General features: G+C 47.0%; 1 protein-coding gene across 1 annotated transcript; it reads right to left on the reverse strand.

The window, feature by feature from the left end:
- Positions 1-1,442: 1,442 nt before the first annotated feature.
- lingo2b (leucine rich repeat and Ig domain containing 2b) lies at positions 1,443-15,226 on the reverse strand. Its single transcript, XM_076975529.1, has 2 exons — positions 14,790-15,226; positions 1,443-4,058 (listed from the first exon to the last, which is right to left on the reverse strand). The coding sequence occupies exon 2, from the start codon at positions 4,050-4,052 to the stop codon at positions 2,229-2,231; it is 1,824 nt and encodes a 607-aa protein (XP_076831644.1). The 5' UTR covers positions 4,053-4,058; positions 14,790-15,226; the 3' UTR covers positions 1,443-2,228.
- Positions 15,227-19,321: the final 4,095 nt, after the last annotated feature.

The raw sequence follows: 19,321 nt of genomic DNA on the forward strand, positions 1-19,321 counted from the left end.
GAGCCCTGAGATTTATGACTTGGGTTCAGCTGGAGACGCACTGATCCTCCAGAACCCTTTGCTCCTTCTTTTCCCTGTTCAGCAGGCTAACTCGCGGCGGGGGTGAGCACCGGCTATCAGGCAGAAAGTCCCGGACATGCTGCCCCCCCATTTTGGAGCTGACACTGGAAATTCATTGTCAAAATACCAAGCTGAGCTAAGAGGCAGCTATGAGAGCAGACTGTGCCACCCCAGAATGTGTTTTTCTCAGAATGGTTAAGACAGGAGTGGATAATAGACTCTGTAGTTTTTGTGTTTTTAGGTCAAGAACGGTATGACAGCTTGTAACTTTATAAAATAATGAGCCATTATGGGATCCACACCCTCTTGTTTCCCTCTTCACTCCATCTCTTTCCCGCCAGACAACAGACGGGTCCTCGCGTCGGGCTGAAGGCTAAGCTCATGCATCAGTTCATGCTGCTATTGGTCTCGAAGGGAGAGCCACTCACACAGGAAAGCCACGCCCACTCTGGCTCTCACCTCTCAACTTACTCTGACAAAACACAGCAAGGTCAAGCTGCAGACAGTCAGGACACTACACCCTTATAGCGACACATCTTACAGCGATGACACCATCGATGAATCACTCCTCTCCCCCGGACACACACATGCACAATAAAGGGCTAACAATCTTTCAAGCTTGTTAGATAAACTGTGCTGGATAGATAAATGGTGCTGGTTATGTAACTTGGCTACTTTTTGGGGTCTTTTTTATATTTTGTCTGTTCTTTTTCCCCCAGACGCAGCATTTCTACAGACCTCCTCAGTGCAGCTTCTGATTCCACAGCAGCCTCCATGTACCAGGAGGTGAACAGCGACCACCTTCTCCATCTGGCCATATGTCCACTGCATCAGTATAGAGAGAAGAACTTGGTCATCCTTCTCAATCCAAGTGAGGAGTGTCAGTAATCCTGCCATAGACACCAGGCCTCATACCGCTGGGACCAATAACTGAGATTTCAGCTCACCTCTGCACTGCAGAAACATGACTTCAGCTTTTAGTCGACACTTCAACTCTTTGCTCTGACAGAGTATTGGCACTGTTTTCTTCTAAAGGGTCTCATGGAAGAGGTTGAACCACCTTTGAATACATTAGCTGATGGTTAGGTTTCACCAAATAATAAAAAAAATTTGTAGTCCTTGTTATTGTTGCTTGACAACAATATAGAGCAATATCAGGTAGACACAGGCAATACAGACACTGACCTGTCAGACCAGTACTAGGAACTCGAATCAGGAATTGTAACCACAATCAAGCCATATGATTCATATTTATTTTCTTTGGAAAATATATCCAGATATTCAGTATGTAAAAACATTTGAGCAGCATTTGACAGAACATCCAAAAAACAGTTTCACAGATTTCCACTGAGTCACAAACACAGCCCCCCAGAACCCACAAACACAGCCCCCCAGAACCCACAAACACAGCCCCCCAGAACCCACAAACACAGCCCCCCTGAACCCACCATGTCAAACAGGTCCTCACACTGGAACATCTTCACGACGAAATGGCAGACGCCTCTCTGCTTCCCCTAAAGACTCTTTTAACTCGAGGGTCTCCCAGGAGAGCACAGCGATTCAGAGCGAAACCAAACACTTCACAACACAGCACAGCTCAGGCTTCTGTTTTTTTTTCCAGTAGATACTTTGCTTGTTGGGGAAGACGACTTGAATTTTTGCAGCGATTTGAAGGTTAATAATAATAGAACGTAAATATGTATATAAATAGATTTCCCCCTCCCCCACAAATACGAGCTTTGTACAACAACTCAACCTCTTCACATGTCTGCACTCCCCAGGTAATGCTGTCCACAGCGCTGAAGAAAATGTGCAATCACTCTTTTTGGGCGAGTGGTTTCTATTTGAATAGCATGTATAAAGTCTGACAATTGAACACTTCCTTGTAATACAGGCTGTGACACACATGCCCATGGATTGTACACTATATTTTTATACACAGGCATACACACATTCACACTAGAACACAATCTCCAGCTGAAGCTGTGGGCTGTGTAGCTCCCCAACCTCTACTGACCACAATATCACTGTTTCTTTTTCTTTTTGTTTCTTCGCTCGTTCTGTCCATTTCCATTCTTGTCTGTCGCGTCTGTCGCCGTCTCCCGTGGTTTGACTGTCGGCGGATCGCCGTCACGTTAACCTCTCTGCCTCTCCCCACTTCCCGGCCCTCATATCATCTTCATGTTGACTCGTCGGGGGCCGCTGGTCTCCGTGAGATCACTGTGAGCCCCTTTCCTCTTGCGGGGCACGTACTGGATGTCAACACTGCCCCTGTGCTTGCCTTTACCCCGGCTCCAGGCAAACAGCAGCAGGAAACAGAAGAGGACCACTCCCAGGAAGCTGAGGCATCCCATCGCTGTGGACACCAAGATGGTGGTGAAGTCCAGCACCATCCGGATGGTGTAGCGCTCGGTGCCATTGAGCGCGGAGCTGTTGTAGTCGGGGTCGAAGAGGAAGCTGTGGTTGGCGTAGAGCGCTCCGTCCCTGATGCCCAGACTCTTGACCGCCAGTGTCACCGACAGGGTGGCGTTGCCGGCCGGGTTGGACGCCACGCACACGTAGACGCCGCTGTCCTGCCGCTCGGCCATCCGGAACTCCAGCGAACCGTTGCTGTGGACGACCATGCGTCCCGTGCTCTTGGTGGTGATGTGGCGTCTGTGCGGCGTGACCCAGGAGACGGAGGGGGACGGCGCTCCGTCCGCCGTGCAGTACAGCCACGCCCTCTGACCCTCCTCGGCCTGCGCCGGGTACGTCGACATGGAGATGACCCTGGGCTTGGTGCACACCATGTGGCGGGACATCGAAGGCTCCACCACGTCGCCGAAGGGCTTCCCGGCAAGGACGGCAGGGGCGCTGCACTGGGGCGGCACGTCCCCGTAAGGCAGGGGCGGGGTCTTCTGCAGCAGCCAACGCAGGCGGCAGTCGCACACCAGTGGGTTCTGGCCAATCAGGAGGCCCTGCAGAGGCACGGAGGCGGGCAGGGCGGCGCGCTCCAGCGTAGCCAGCCGGTTGGAGGAGAGGTCGAGCAGGCGCAGGGACGACGCCCCCTGGAGTGCCTGGGCCTCCACGCGCACCAGCTGGGCCTGTCGCACGCGCAGGACCTCCAGGCGCTCCATGCCCCGCAGCCAGCCGGCGGGCAGCACCCTCAGGCGGCTGTACGACAGGTTCAGGTGCGTCAGGTAGGGCAGGTGGCCCAGCACCGGCGCCACCGACAGGTTGGTGTGGGTGACGAACAGCGTGCTGAGGTTGAGGCCCTGCAGGGCCGGGGTGGGCACGGCCTCCAGCGCCGGCCAGCGGTCCACCTCCAGGTGGCGCAGTCGGCTCAGGCCTTTGAAAGCACCGGGCAGCAGGTCGGCGATGTCCAGCTCGCGCAGACGCAGGCTGGCGAGGCCGTGCAGGTGCGCCAGGGCGTGGCCGGGCACGGCGCTCAGGTTGCAGCGCTGAAGCGTCAGCGAGCGTAACGCCGGCAGGCCGCTGAAGGCGCGCGGGGCGATGAACACCAGCTCGTTGTCGCCGAGCTCCAGCACGCGCAGCCGGCGCTGCTCCTCGAAGCCGTAATCCAGGAGGATGACCAGCCGGTTCTGACTGATATCCAGCAGCGTCAGCTCGCCCAGGCCCGCCAAGGCGCCGCGTGGCAGCAGGGTGAGCTGGTTGCTGCGCAGACGTAGCGTGCGCAGGTGCGGCTGGGCCCGGAAGCTGCCCGGCTCCACTGACGACAGTAAGTTGTTGCTGAGGTCCAGCTCCTCCAGCTGGAGCAGAGCGGAGAAGTTCTGCGGCGTGACGGTACGCAGGCGGTTCTTGCTCAGGTCCAGCGCTCGCGTCTCGATGGGGATCCCCTCGGGCACCTGCGTCAGTCGTTTGCGGTGGCACAAGACGGAGCGCGTGGGCACGGAGCACTCACAGCGGGCGGGGCAGGTCTCGGCAGGGGGCAGGAGCAGGAGGAGAGGCAGGAGGGAGAACCCCGCGGCACAGGAGAACAAAGAGAACAGCATGACCACCTGCAGGGCAGGACAGAGAAGGCAGAGACACAACAATAGAGATGTGATCAGATGCTCCAATGACAGCTGCCCTACTGAACAGACACGAATGTACCGAAAGAGAAAAGAGCCCATATGAACCCGCTCACTCACTCACACACACAGACACACACACACACACACACACACACACACACACACACACACACACACACACACACACACACACACACACACACACCTACACTCTCAAAAGCTTTTATTGTCTTACACACACGCAAAAACACAGTCATCTGTTGTCTTCACACTACATTATTGTCCCTCACTTTGCAAGACATCTCCTACTCTTTACAGAGATGAGCCATTGTATTGATCGTGACACATGCGCGCGCACACATACGCGCACACAACTGCACACAGGCATAACCACACACAGCCACACGCACCCACACACCTACACTCATACCCCCGCACGAGCCCTCCTATCAGGCAGACTTCTCCAAACATGCTATTGCCATGGAAACCCCACGTTCCCTTGGCACTAACCCTGCCTTGCCGATCTGAATCAATAAGGGGGGAAAGTGAAGTGCTGGCATTCCACAGGTCCGGCTCGACCCAGACCTCAGACACACGGCGCACGGCCACGCCCATCCAGGCTCACTGACAGTAACACCGCGTGGCCTGTACACACGCAGAGCAATCCATCATCGGCCGCAAATGAAAGGAGAAAAATAAAACGGCAGAGTGCTTTCTGCTGGACCTTTTAGATGGCGCGGTTGCATCCAGCCAGGCTGAAACTGCATGCTCGTTCATTAATCCCATTAAAAATGAATGTCTCTCCTCGTACGAGGGGCGTCACGCCGCTCTCTGTGGCTCCCCAGCAGAGCAGCACAAGATCGCTCACCTCTCATCCTCACCTCTTACCGAGTCTTACATGTGCTCTCCCTTTCAGGAGGGTGCTATTCACCGCCCGCCTCTCACACTCCCCCGTCATCCGCGGGGCTCATTCAGAGCTGGGAGCGCTTCTTAATCACTCGTCCCTCTTTTAGACGCAGCACTAATAACACCCACGTATCTGGAGTGTTTTCACGTCTGTCGTTAATTATGATGCGGGGGAAATACGTCTACTGTATGGCTACTGTTGTTTCTGTGAAATCTCTTTTCACTGCTGTTTGGATGGAGATTAATTTGGAGAGGGGGGGACCTGGCAGTGCTGGGATTATGTGTTTTTTTAATGTGTAACAACAAACGTCTGCTGACATGTGCTGCATGTGCTTGGAGAACCAGCTCAGCATTGTGCTCTCTCTATTGTTCCTGAATGGCCATAAAGAGAAATGACAGATCTCAGCGATCATAGCATTGATTAAAGAATGAGGCACTTATCTCTGAGTGAGTGCCATCGGGCCCCATTGTATAAGGGTGCAAAAATCTATGAGAAACATCAAGAACTAAATACAGACTACTAGACACAAACCACGCTGAAAATATTACAGCTCATGGTATCGGTTTAGCAATATTACAATAATTCATCACACTTCCAGTCGCTTGAATAGATTTTAGTAATTCATTGTAGGTTTCTTAATAGATGACAAACGATTTAATAATGGGCTACAGTTTGTGCATTCGGATAAATTGAAATTTGTCACGATTAATATATAAAAAGGGGACATACGGACACATGGGAATTCATTGAGTTAGTGAAAAGCTTTAGGCACAGATCGCAGACTCGTTCACATCCTTAATCCAAACAGCAGAGAGCTTAGACGCAAACGGAGAGCACTCAGCTAGCCCGCTCTGTTCGATTACTCAAGAGCGATTAGCAAACGCACTCCTAGGCTTTCCTTTCAAATCAATATCGGTGGATGCCACGCCATTTGTCACCGTATCTACGGGCTAGCGAGACTGCAAAACGGCCTTGAGTGTCGGGAAAGCATCGCCGGGGCCTGACAGTTTCATTCACGGCTCCATCTCCTTCGCTAACTGCGTGCCTGAGGTCTGCCTGTCAGCGGCGACGATATCAGGATGAAGAAGCGGAGGATGAAACGCAGCGGGGGGCGGCCGACACCACGACCACGTCCGTTAATGAGAGGAGCTCGCTCACCGGAGGAGTTTATTAAGTTTTAATGAGTTATTAATTAATTTAATTCCAGTGGAAGCTCACGCCCGATGTAATGACCGTATCTGGAGGACAAGAGTGGTGATGTAATTCGTTTTAAAGTTGACGGGATCAGAGAGGTATTTAGACGTGAAGTTAATCAATTAATCATCAACAGCACGAGACCCAAGTTCAACTCCATTTTTATTGTGGCGACTGTCACTGGATCCGTGGGTGGGAGATGGGGGGAGAGGGGAGAGAGGGGAGAGGGGGGAGAGGTGAGGGGAAGGGAGAGAGAGGGGGGGGGGTGGAGAGAGAGAGGGGGGGAGGTGGAGAGAGAGAGGGGGGGAGAGAGGGGAGGCTCACGGCGAAGATTCACAGAATGCCATGCGCATCTCCGAGAACTTAATTAAATGTTTCGTGAGGTTGTTGAAATGGTTGATTTGTGCGTCTTAATCGTTTCTTTTAGTTAAATTAGCATGGTAGAAATGTGGCTGACGTAGTCGTCCTCCGTTCCACAGCTCCTTTCTTCTCGTCGTGATGCTAGTCTTTGTTAAGACTGGGCTGTTTCATTAAAGAGCGTTTCTTTGAGCAGAAGTGGCGTTTCTTGGTTCTGTTTTCCCGCCAACGCTTCAATAAAAAAATAAATAAACGAGAAGATGGGGAGGACATGTTGTACTCTTTCTCTTGCATTCACACACACACATTTTCTTCATTCTTCATGAATGTAACAGCAGTGATCTCAGTCTGAAACACTTTACGCTACTGCAGTTGTTGATGGCCGTTTCCCCCTGTAGTTTTTCATCTTCTTGCAGATGTGTGAGTAAAAAAAAAAAACAAACAAAAAAAATCAAAATTTCTGTCAACTCTCTCTGTCAAAGTCTTGCTTCCTAAGAGCTCAATTTTTAAGTCTGTGGTTTCTCTTACTTTTGTCTAATTTTAGTTTATCTAATTTTAGCCTCATCCATTTTTCATTGAGTGAAACCCAGTCACTGAGCCAGTCTCCCACAGGATGAGAGTGTGTGTACGTGTGAGTGTGTGTATTAATTTGCATGTGTGTCTTTCTGTGACTGTTAGCAAGGGAAGGAAAAACAGTAAAAATGTGCTTGCGAAGTGTGAGAGTGAAACCTACACATATATATGTTTAGCACGTATATGTCGAACATATTTGTGTACACGTGCACATGCGGTGATCTTGAACCTACAGGGCTTTCACACGTGTTTAATTCATTCATAAATCCTGAGCTACATTTGGTTATCATTTCATACAAATGCATCCATGTATAGCTACCGCAGCCTTTATGTCATCCTGTCTGACAGGCTGTTGGGATCTCTATGGGATCTTGATCGAGCCCTGTTGAGCACTATTGATCTCTGGCTATTGATCTCAGTGTTATTACACATTCACTTCCTCATACATCTCTCACATTGCACGAGGCAGAAACACTGGTGCCGCTCACCCATGGCAACCCAGCTGTCAATCAAGCCCTTATCTCTGCATGATTCATACCCCCAGAGTTCAGGTGACATCCCTGAGTGCTTTATGCCCACGTGCACATGTATGCAGGTGTCTGCATGTTCTCTATGATGTTCTGATATTAATGCAAAAGCTTTGGTAATAATACATGTGCATTCTACAGTAATGCCTCTCGTGAGAGACGGTTGCGTGTGTGAGACAGACCATGTGAGGGAGACGACGTCCTTTTTGTTGTGGACAAGTCGGCCCAAGTATCACTCTCTATTGTTTAACTCTATCTGCCAACCTGTGATAAAGGAGTGGAATATGGTGATGTCACTCTGCCTTTCACGTCATCCGGATTATGAGAACTAACACAGATGGACACACACATAATCCATGTGCACATCACTTTACACAGATACGGTCATGTTTCATGTGACTTGGTAATCTGGTTTGCTTGTTTGGATCTTTGGCATCTTCATTTCAGCGTTTGGCAATCACCATCATCTAAGTGACTAACATATTTAACAGTATGAGGGTACATGTGGTCCCTGGGAGTCAAACCCCAAACCTTGGGTTTACTAGTGACATGCTATACCTGCTCTACAGTAGAAGATTGTGTATCTTAACATCCAGAAGCTAAACTTTACATTGCTTTATATTGCTGTAGATCTAGCCAACACTCAATTTTTTGCCATGTAATTTAGCCCTAAAGGACATTACTGGGGCTTTAATGAGTTGTTTATTATCAGAGACACCATGGAATGATGGACTGTACAGGTAGGCAGAAAATAGTTTAATATCTAAAGGTATGAAAATGTGAAAGTAGGAGACAGACACAGCCATATTTCTCAAAAGCGTTTCTAAAACGAGATGGAGATGTGGACAAAATAATGAGAGAAATCAGGCATGATTCACTGCTTCATTTCTCTTCCTGCCTGCCTCAGGTAATCACAATAATGTGGCTGCAGTCACGTATGTTTTGCCAACAGTTTGCTCTTCCCTGTTATTGCACATCTTTGTGTGAGCACGAGTGTGAATGTGAGCGTGCACACACTTGCACGAGAGGGGCGTTCTTATTCACATTGTGGGTTTTGGTTTATTTCTGTGCTGCATCTACAGACAATGTTTCCAATAAAACACTACTCATAGGCAGAAAGCTCGAGAGAGAAATGGAAAGAAAACAAGAGAGAGGGAGACAGTTAAAGGAGAGTCTGATGAGCCAACGATCACTCCAGACATGACTCTGCAATGTTAATTAACCCTGCAGGTGAAGCGGCAACCCTCAACCCACATTTGAATATATATTTATTGTACATATGGTCTAAATATGTACATTGGAATAAGTCTGTTAAGCCACCTGACTCCATCACCAATAGTCCATAACCAACAGATCCCTGAAGTGGCCATTAGTACGTTTTCCTGATCGGAATAAAGAAATACGAATAAAAGCACACAGTTCCTGGCCCTGCGTGTGAAGTGTCTCATGTTTCAACTTCAGCACATCACGCGTATACGTGAGGCGCTGCGGTGTTCCATGGTTCACGTGCACAGCTACTCTCTGTACACACAGTGCATTAATGCAGTCCTCCTGATTTAGTGCCTCCTTTCCTCTTACTCGCCATTTTGATGTCATTAACTTAAGTAGACGGGAAGATGCAGAGCGAGGCCATGCTGTTTGGGGCAGACGGGACCGGCTGCTTCAGAGCGCTACTACTGTAGTGGCGCCGTGGGTTTGGCACAGGACAAGTTCCCCTTCAAGTCCCTGATAACTGCTGAGAAGTCTCAGCAGCACTGTGCATGCACACAGAGCCCCATACAGATCAGACACTGACTAAGGGTATGTCTCCAGCTCTCAGCGCAGAACAATCACATTAACCAAACAATTAAATGTACTGAAATACTGATCACATGCTGACTCACTGTTGGACTGACGAAGAAAACAAATGTTGAGAAACATTTTAAATGAAACTATTTGTTCGCACAGGATTTTGAGATCGAAGAAATTAGATTACATATCACGTGTTTTACAAATTGAAGTGATAAATGTGTTATTCAGATTGTACTGCCTTGAACAGGAATTCTGAATTTTAGCTTACCAGTTCAGATTAATTTTTAAGGACGTACAATGCACAGAGCCCTGGAGGGCACAGTTTCTGCTCCTGTGACTAATTCATGGTTTTGATGTGGATGTGGAGTTTGAAGGTTCCGCCACTGCTATGACTTTTGCCTCTGCAAAACAATCCAAGGAAGGTGTGGGCTTTCCTTGCCTTGATAGTAACAGCACAAATCACTTTATTCAAGCTGGTTACAACCAAACGGCTCTATAAATAAATTTCTTGTTAAGGATAGAAAAGTAATGGAAAATGGAGTTAAGAAAAACAAGAAAAGCAACGAAACATAAATAGAGAAAAACCAAGCTGCTAAGATGAACTCTTCACCAAACACCTTCACCATTAACTTTTCATTTTATGTAATGACTTCATACATTAGTGATGGCTAACATTAGGTCTGCAGACCTAAAAATCAGTACAAGGTCAGCATGAAACGAGGGAGAAAAGCCCTTTCTAGGGTTTGTAATGGAATGCAGTTTGTACTTCAGTACTTCAACAATGTAGCACAACTAATAGTTTGTACGCGTTTCAATCAAATTCCAACCTCAGACCTTCACTGTCCGAGGTGTATGAAGATTAAAGAGACTGAGACTAAATAAGCTGACTCCGCTTTCAGGCACGTACTGGAAACGCTTTGGCTCCACTGCTTCAAAGTAGTTTCACAGCGGCTGTACAGAATGGATACTGGACAGCACACAGACCCACTCGAACACGGGTCTGTCAGACAGACCCCCCGCGTCTCCACACATACATATTCAGATCCTAGGCTGATATATGCTAATTCATGCATACAATGCAGATTGCGAGTGGGACAGTCATCCAGCTTCTGCTCTTAGGAGAGCGTTTTGCTCCCAAAACAAACTACCAAGCCTGCAGGAATAACAAGTACCTGGCCTCATATGGCCATGCGGGGCGTTGCACAGGAACAGCGGTCACGGTAACAAATACACTAATGATTACACTCAGCCCCTCTCGTGCTTGGAAGTGGCACGAATGTGTCCTGCATGCTGGAGTGATCTTACAGGGCCCACTGAACCACGGAGCCCTGTTCACGGAGAGACCGCTGCTTCAATCTTTCCATGGCCACAGGGGAGCTGGGACAGGTATGGATAAGAAAGCAGCAGAGAGGAAATTTCGCAAAGAAATAAAGAGTCTGGGAACTAACCAGTAGAAAATGAATCATAGTGCTGTAAATTGAATTTGTCAGTAAGCAAGGCAGTGCACAGCGCACCCTGGAGGACATGTGGGTCACTGGGGGTGGGGCAGGACCACAAAGGGCAGCAGAACTAGGTGTACACTTTGTACTTTTAGAAGGAAACAAATACAAGTCAAATTTAATTACTGTAATTAATCATTTGAATACATGGGTATTTAGTTTTTTATTTTTATCTTTGAATTTGGAAGTTACAAAAAAAATATTTTAAAAGAAGTATTTCAAAATTAGTTTTGAAAATTCTGCATCAGTGGCTCAACCAGTGTGTTCAAAATTGTACTGTAGTTTATTGTACTAGTTTATTTTATTACAGCTTATTTTAGAAGATACTATTTTGACAACTGTCAATGGTTATTGATGATTTTGACTTCTGCTTTCAGTATTTTCTTTAGAAGTTCCAAATTGATTGACATACTCTCCACAAAATATATAAATAAATTAAATAAATTTTAAATAACAAAATTGTACTATCCTCAATCCAGGATTTTACCCATTAATTCCAAGAGCCAGCTGAGGCAAGTCAGAAGTGTTCTGAACGGAACCCCTACACCTACCTCCCTTCACATGTACCGAACACATGGTTCTGATGGCTGTCTGACAGGTACCATCCTGTTCCTGTGTGTGAAATTTGCAGAAGGACTTGGATTTACATTTCTCATATCAAATGGCAGTGCAGTTCAACTGTCAGACTTATTAGCTTGGCTACCAGAGCACAGCCTGCTGCTTAACAACCCCTCCAGGGTCATTAGACAGTGCCTGTTGCCACCATTTTATTGATATGAGGACTAGCATACAATTACATAGACCGAAAGTGAATACCAAGTTTCTTGGTTTAACTGAATTCAACACTAACTCTGCTAACTGTACTGTCAATAATTCGACTGCATTTCAACAAATAGTTTTAAATAAAGAATGTGATTTGTGCACTTACGTTTTTAGAAACTATTTAAAAAAGACATTACTGTTTTCTATGTTAATATTACAGCAGATGAATTAGAATGTAATGTCTAGAATAAACTAGAAATTAGCTATATTATTGTGAGAACATGAAAATATTTCATTTAATCATCTATTTTACTCAGTTCCCTGTTAATTCACCAACCCACTGAGCACCCCCAACACACACACCTATGCATAGTTGGAGGTTAACAAAGATTAAACCTGTTCCTTGTTCATTGATCATGACCCTAATTATGAGGATAGTCAACACTGCTACAACACGCAAGGCATTATCGATTATTCATTATCGTCAAATTACTTGCAGGCCACCTAGGTCTTAGTGCAGACTACCTCTGAAGGACAGACCAATATGCTTAACTCTCCAACAGAATCATTCTCATTTCTTCATTCTATACAGTTCATAAGCTGAGCTACATGAGATTTTGAAGAGTCTTCTTGAAAGCACTCATCCTTTTTTTCCTTAGACATGGAACAATAACTTAGCTCTCCCGTGCTGTCTCACACTTTCACACATCCACGTGCACACAAACAGTTCACGTACACATGTGGTGCTCTCACGGCCTTAACACCTACACTGGTCTTCTCACTAGAAAATGAGACAGTGGAACTCTGTATTCTCATCAACCCAATCTTTCATATAACACTTCCGTGGAATTCCATATGCATTTATGCATAATGGTGCATAGTCACACATAACAATACACAATGAATACTGTACTACGTTGAGGGAGATCACAATTGTTGAGACAGAACACAGATGTACAATATTTTCTGAAAGAATATTAAATATGATAATACATTTTACGATGTACAGTATAGGCCTAGGGTTAGGACTGAAAGGATTATTGACGGGTAGCCTACTATCCCTAACCAGATTCTACATACATTCATACTAAACTGAGATAAGACAACGCAGAGATGTTTGGTCGCACTCACTTTAACCCTCCGAGTTTCGTTTTAAATTCAATACGTTAATCGCCAAGTTCACGTTGGTGGATCTCGACTCATTACATCACGTTCAATATCGGTTTCTAGCTCTCGTACAGATTATGGTGTTAGTCAGGTCAGCGTAACACTTACATGAGTTAGAGCGATTGTCCTACTTTATTAACATTGCTACTGCACAGTATTGTGTGTTTGTCAGGTTTTTAATCTACCGGTGGCTAATTATCGAAATCATTAAGCGTTATTTTTCCGTTCAAATAACTCTTACAATAAAACTCAGAAAATCTGAGAACCAGTACCAAGAACCCTAAAACACACGGGTTGCAAAATGAGAGAAAGACTTTGCTGTCTGGCCAAATGTCTCATATTCGTCTGCTTAACGTACATGTCTCTCACCCGCGCGCGCGCCCTCGGGCGCACAAGCACGCGCGCGCACGTATACGTCTACTTTTGTAAAGAGGAGGCGACCGGTTTTTGGAGATCTGTCACATGGACATGCTCAAGGCCAAAAACCCCGTTCACCCCAATACAAATAGCCCGTATGAACGTTTTGTATGCATAGTTAAACTATGTTTTACTATTCATGATCATCTAAACAAATATTACATTATATAAACATTTACATATAAACACAGAAGCATTGTGGGCTAGTAGGCACAGTAAGCAAGTATATTTGTGTGTGTGTGAGTGTGTGTGTGTGTGAGAAAGAGGTATGTAATTTTATTTATAGTTCTTTACCTGTAAGGTATCCTTGAGTTTCTACAAATGCACATGCAAATCAAATCATCATCACCATCATCATTATTATTATTATTATTAATAATAATAAGTGCACTGTATCAACTACATCTAAAATGTAAAGTCCTGCTTCCATTTCTAGCTCAATGCCCTCTGCCCTGCTCCCTCCCCCCTCTCCCTACTCCCTCTCTCTATCTGACTGCTCTTCAACATCTGGGGCACCTGCGCAGCTCATAACTCACCCTATAAATGTTTTAAACAAATAAGCGTGTGGCCGGCCCACACACCTTCATTATCAGAAATTGCACCCCAGTGAATAATATGCTTACACTCTCATTCATTTTCTAACGCATTTACTCATTCACTTCCAGACTCTTCGTGTCTGTAGTCAGAGGACTCCAGCAGGGAGAGCGTCACGCCCGCCTCACTGTGACAGAGCCAAGCTGTCCCCTCTACTCCTGAAGTGCGGACTTTTAGCTCTTTCCCTGGGAACAGCATCCATCACTGTCTTGCCACCTCTGGTCTATCAGCAAGAGTGAGGGTCTGGTTGGGCATCAGAGGAGACGGCTTCTGCCTCCTCTATCGCTCACGGAGAGATCTGGCGAGCGCACGCATATCAACACTGACACCTAACTGTCGCAGGCGGCAGGTGAAGAAACTATCAGGTCAGCCTCTTGATACTCACACGCGCGCGCGAACACACCCGCACACGCGCGTGTGTGCGCACGCACCTGTAGTTTTTGTACTTTTCTAATAAAATGTCAATTTGCTCGGTGCTGTGTCAACACACACACACACACTCCTCCTTGCTATTTTTCCCAACGCAGTGGGAGAGGAGTGTGGATTCACACCACGCACTGTGGGAATCTGCTGCATCTCTTTGAAGCCATGGGTAGAATACATCACCACATCCTCCTTTATGACTCACAACACACACACACACTCTCTCTCTCTCACACACACACACACACACACACACACACACACACACACACACACACACACACACACACACACACTCTCATCTCCTCCTGTACCTGCCACCCAGGTTACCATCTGTAGTGCGCACGCCGTCTTTGTCTTGTACAAAGCCACACAGAAGCTCTCCTCATCGGCACCAAATCACAACACAGACGCTAATTCACTCTCACAGACCCTGGCGTGCTGTCTGTCTGTAGAATGGGTACTCAGAGGTGTCCATGTGAATCGGCGAGGGTGTGCTGGTTACCTGTGGCTGTGGCTCTTGCCATAAGGATCAGCCTCCCTGTGATCAGCGTCTCAGTGATCAGTCTAGAGGAACAGAGACAACAGCGCCCGGCCAGTTCTCCGTCTCCACGACAACGCCCGGAAGATGCCACACCTCCAATGCACGCTGCCTGAGAACAATAAGACTTTATCCCCTCCCTCTTTCCCTCTTTCTCTCTGTCCGTTGCCCCCCCGCTCTAAAGCGTGCGCTTACTAAGTGTGACAAGCTTCGGTGTGCGTGCGTGTGTGCGTGCCCGAGTGTGTGACGTCTTGCCGAATACAGAGAAAAGAGGAGAGGAGCGAAGAGGAGCAGGGGCTCGTGGGTAAGTGTGTGCATGTGTGCATTCAGAGGGAGGAGACTGCATTTAGAAAGGAGAATAAGGCACTTTTAATGTGTGTGACGCATGCAAGAGAAGGAGAGAGAGGGAGTGAGAGAGAAAGCGCGAAAGAGATGCGAGAGGTGAGAGAGAGAGAGAGAGAGAGAGAGAGGAGGAGAGAATGGGGTCGTCATGGAGATATCCATCCATGAAGGGAAAGTAGGGTGTATGACAGACAGGAGGGAATAAAGAAAAGCAGCACTACCATTCATGCACATACATCTACAGAGCTGGAATACATGGTGGTGAACGTTCTCAGGTTCAGGTACAGCACACGCACAGGTACAGTCTATATAATTACCCAAACTCACTCACTAATAGACATGTGCATATATGAACACACATACACAGACACCCACTCACCCCAACTCTCTCTTCCCCCTGTATAATTCACATGTTCCCCTCCTTCTCTTTGGTTGAACCCTGGGGGAGAGTCTCGCTTGTACCATGTACCTCAAGCCACTGACTTCACCCTCCAGCCTTAAGATTAAAATAGCTGCAGCCAAACAGCCTAAAGTGGCCTCCTTCTCTCCGGTTACGAGGACCAAAACAACCACATTACCCACGATTGACCTGGCACGGAGAGCCACGCTCACAGCCCCGGCACTGTAAGGAAAAAACATGCATTACACCTGCCACAAGCACAAAGGTGCTGCACTAAATCCCTTTAAGTGGCTGCCTGTCTGCCTCCAGCAGGGCTGGCACTGCAGACGGATGATGGCGTGCAGCAGGTGTAGTCACCAACGACAGACTTAACGACATAAACGGATATCGCGTAGCATCTAACAGCACCACAGGGCAGTTCTGCCTCCTAGTTTAGGGCTGGGCGCATCATAAAGAAATGAAAGACAACGATACGCAGGTGGTCATGGATCAAAGCACAACGCACACGGGACTTTGACAGGCGTGGTATCCACATGTTCGCCATCACAGATGAACCGTAGCGGAGACCCGAGCTGGAGGAGGGTTTTCACCCAGACGGTGCGGTTTTTAGGCCGGATGTGCTGATGTCTGGTAATTTTGTGAGTCAATTTCATTATGTTACAATTTGGTTTGGTGGGAGATGTGGATGTGCGTGAGGAATGAAGAACACTCCCTCGGCCCGTGCAGCCGGGCGGAGAACTGCACTCAGATGTCTGATGTCAGGTCAGCACCCCTGGGGATGGTTTGAACGTGAGACTGCAGAGATGCAGACGGAGAGATTAAATTAAAATGGAAAAATGGCACTGGACGTTGAGGCAAAGACTGAGCTTTTAAATTAAACTTCCTTGTATTTATTGGTCTAGAATAATAGCCATAAAGAGTCTGGCACAATGTAGGTATGATCACTGGCAACATGTTCCCCCTAAACAAGACCAAATCTTGAGAAGTAAATAATGTTAATGAAATACTCCTGAGGAGAGGGTTGAGTGCTGGTTCCTGTGTGGTGATTTTCGCAGACTGGCCGTCAGACTCGCTTGTTGTGGGTTTGTTTAAACGCAGACGCTCCTCCGCTTCTCTCACAGTCCTTATGTAGACCATCACCCGCTAGTCAGTTGCCATGGGAAACCATCAGGCCGCATCAGAAAGAGCCCTCGAGGGATTCCCGTTGCGAACGGGTCCGTCCACAGACACACGAGCGCGTGGCCGAGAGTGCCTGCGGTTCCGGACAGAGATGCGTCATCTCGTGGCTAGCGTTTCGACGCTCCGTGATTTCATCACCGCCAGAAACCATCCACTGTGAAACACAGCATCTTATTACCACGGACAAAAAAATATGAGTATTTAGGGGATGGAGATTGATGAAAGGGCCTCTCACTGTTCACTGCACCCCACTAGACCTAAATTAGGCCAGTGCGTGTGTGTGTGTGCATGTAGGTTATGTGTTGCTTTAGAATTCAACATTTGGAAATAAGGGACCCAAAGGAGAGACCTACTGCTCCTTCCTGTATGAAGACCACACCCCCACTGATGTGTAAAGACCTGCCGGGAGAACGCCGCTGTTAAAGCTGGGTGTGTTAGAATGGAACTATATGTAAGATCTCCAGGAGCCAAGTTTGGCACGCCAGCTGCAGCCATTTTGAGGGGTGACATTTTGGTCTCAACATCCTTGTGTTTTGGATATAGTCTAAAGAATACAGACCTACAATTAGTGGCAAATACATGATCATGTTAAACTGGAAAGTTCACAGCTTATTGTGTAAATGCATGACTGTCAATTCTTTCAGTAAAATAAACCGTGACGTGAATTTCTGTGAAAACACTTCATATACTACGATATACGATAATTTGATGATCTCTGGGGCTTCCCCGGCAGGACTGCATATCTGAGCCTGAAAAGATAGGAAAACAGAACTAGAAGTCTCCATCTAGAGGACAAATAAAGCTTTACATGCCAATTCATGAAACAAATTTCTACGTATGTATGTGCTAAACAAAGCAGTTGAGCTAAGCGATGAGAACCCCAGCGTGAAGTGGTGGTCCTCAGCACCTGTTCCCTCTAGGAACTTTGCACTGCTGCTTGCTCTGAACAGGTTTTGGTAATAGACCCTTTATGAAGAGAAGAGCCTCCCTCACACCCACTCCCTGTCTACCTCTCCACTGCTCTCCCCCACACTTGTAATAGGCTTAAGGCAGGCTGAGGATGCTCCTGTCATGAAGTGAGTATTGACTTATGAAAAGTGTGTGTATGAGAGAGAGAGAGAAAGAGAGGGTTAGAAAAAAGTTTGAATGAAATGGCAACGTGTACCTCGCTGGCAGATACACATCATTAACTAAACGGGCAGAGCAAACCATTCCCATCTGGGTTTATTTGGGGACATCAATGGCCGTTTAGACAGCCTCATATCTATGGAGAGACTCAGTAGAACATCTCCCCCTGTGCGGACAGCATACTATATGTTCAGTAACCTGTGCTGGTTGATTCTATGCTAGTGCTAGCCTACGTGCCTTTACAGTAAGTCTTAAGCATTTTTAAGCACACGCCGTAGAACACGTGATCGATTTGTGAACTCCGAGTAGGGGGCCCGAGACTTCACTTCCCTAGACTCCCTGCCCAGGGTGTAGTGGTTTGAGGTTAAAGGTCACATATGGTACCATGCTTCGTTTGTGCTGCAGGCAGCCTGAGATCTGGGACGACAGGACCGTCCGCCACTGACTGGCTACCACAGCTGGTACTAGGCAGCACCAAGCTCTCAAAACACTGCCAACAGCGACCTTCACACGCTAACATACGGATGTAACATTATATATATTTTTGCATTAAACAATGGTTTTAAGATTTCAATGAATTTGGAAGGTATTGACGTTTAGGTGCGAAAGTGACATGTGCTGTTGGTTTACTTTCCTGATTCTGTTTCTTCTGCTTTCTTTTGTTAAGATGGCAGCTGGCTTGCTTCGTGCCAAGCTCGGAGCAGTTCAATCCCAAAAATGAACTGGAACAACTGATACAGGAAAGTAAATTTCATTTTGATTACTCTAAGGTTTAAGAGAATGTTCACTCCAACAGAGATTTGTTTGGCAGTGAACATGTTTAGTGACATCTGTTCCAGTATGAAAATGAAGCCGTTTATTATCTGTTAGGATGAACACATTCTCTTGCTTTCCTTCTTACAGACGCACCGATGCAATTTCTTCCTTCCAGCTACACCATACCACGTGGAGCCAGGAGGGCCAACAGACTAATGTCATGAGCTGAATTACCCATGGCGTTTATTAATATGTAGCGATCTGCAGCAATTTATGACACAACTGATTTCATGGCAAAGCTAAATCGAATCAAAGTGAACCTGCACTGATGAGTTATTAAACTGCTGACCCAATAAGAACTCCTTTGCCTGCGACATGACAGCTGGAATGAGCAGAACAGGTGTAAGGAACACATCTTGTAACGACACGCGAGATACACGTGCAGAATAATTCTGCATACACTATTTTGCCAAAAGTATTCACTCACCTTCTTTGACTCACATATGACATGCGACATCCCATTCCTAATCCATAGGGTTCAATATGACGTTGGTCCACCCTCTGCAGCTAGAACAGCTTCAACTCTGGTAAGGCTGTCCACAAGGTTTAGGATTGTGTTTATGGGGATTATTGACCATTCTTCCAGAAGCACATTTGTGAGGTCACATACTGATATGGGACGAGAAGGCCT

This window comes from Brachyhypopomus gauderio, chromosome 15 (genome assembly GCF_052324685.1).
Source record: "Brachyhypopomus gauderio isolate BG-103 chromosome 15, BGAUD_0.2, whole genome shotgun sequence".
Taxonomy (NCBI): Eukaryota; Metazoa; Chordata; class Actinopteri; order Gymnotiformes; family Hypopomidae; genus Brachyhypopomus; species Brachyhypopomus gauderio.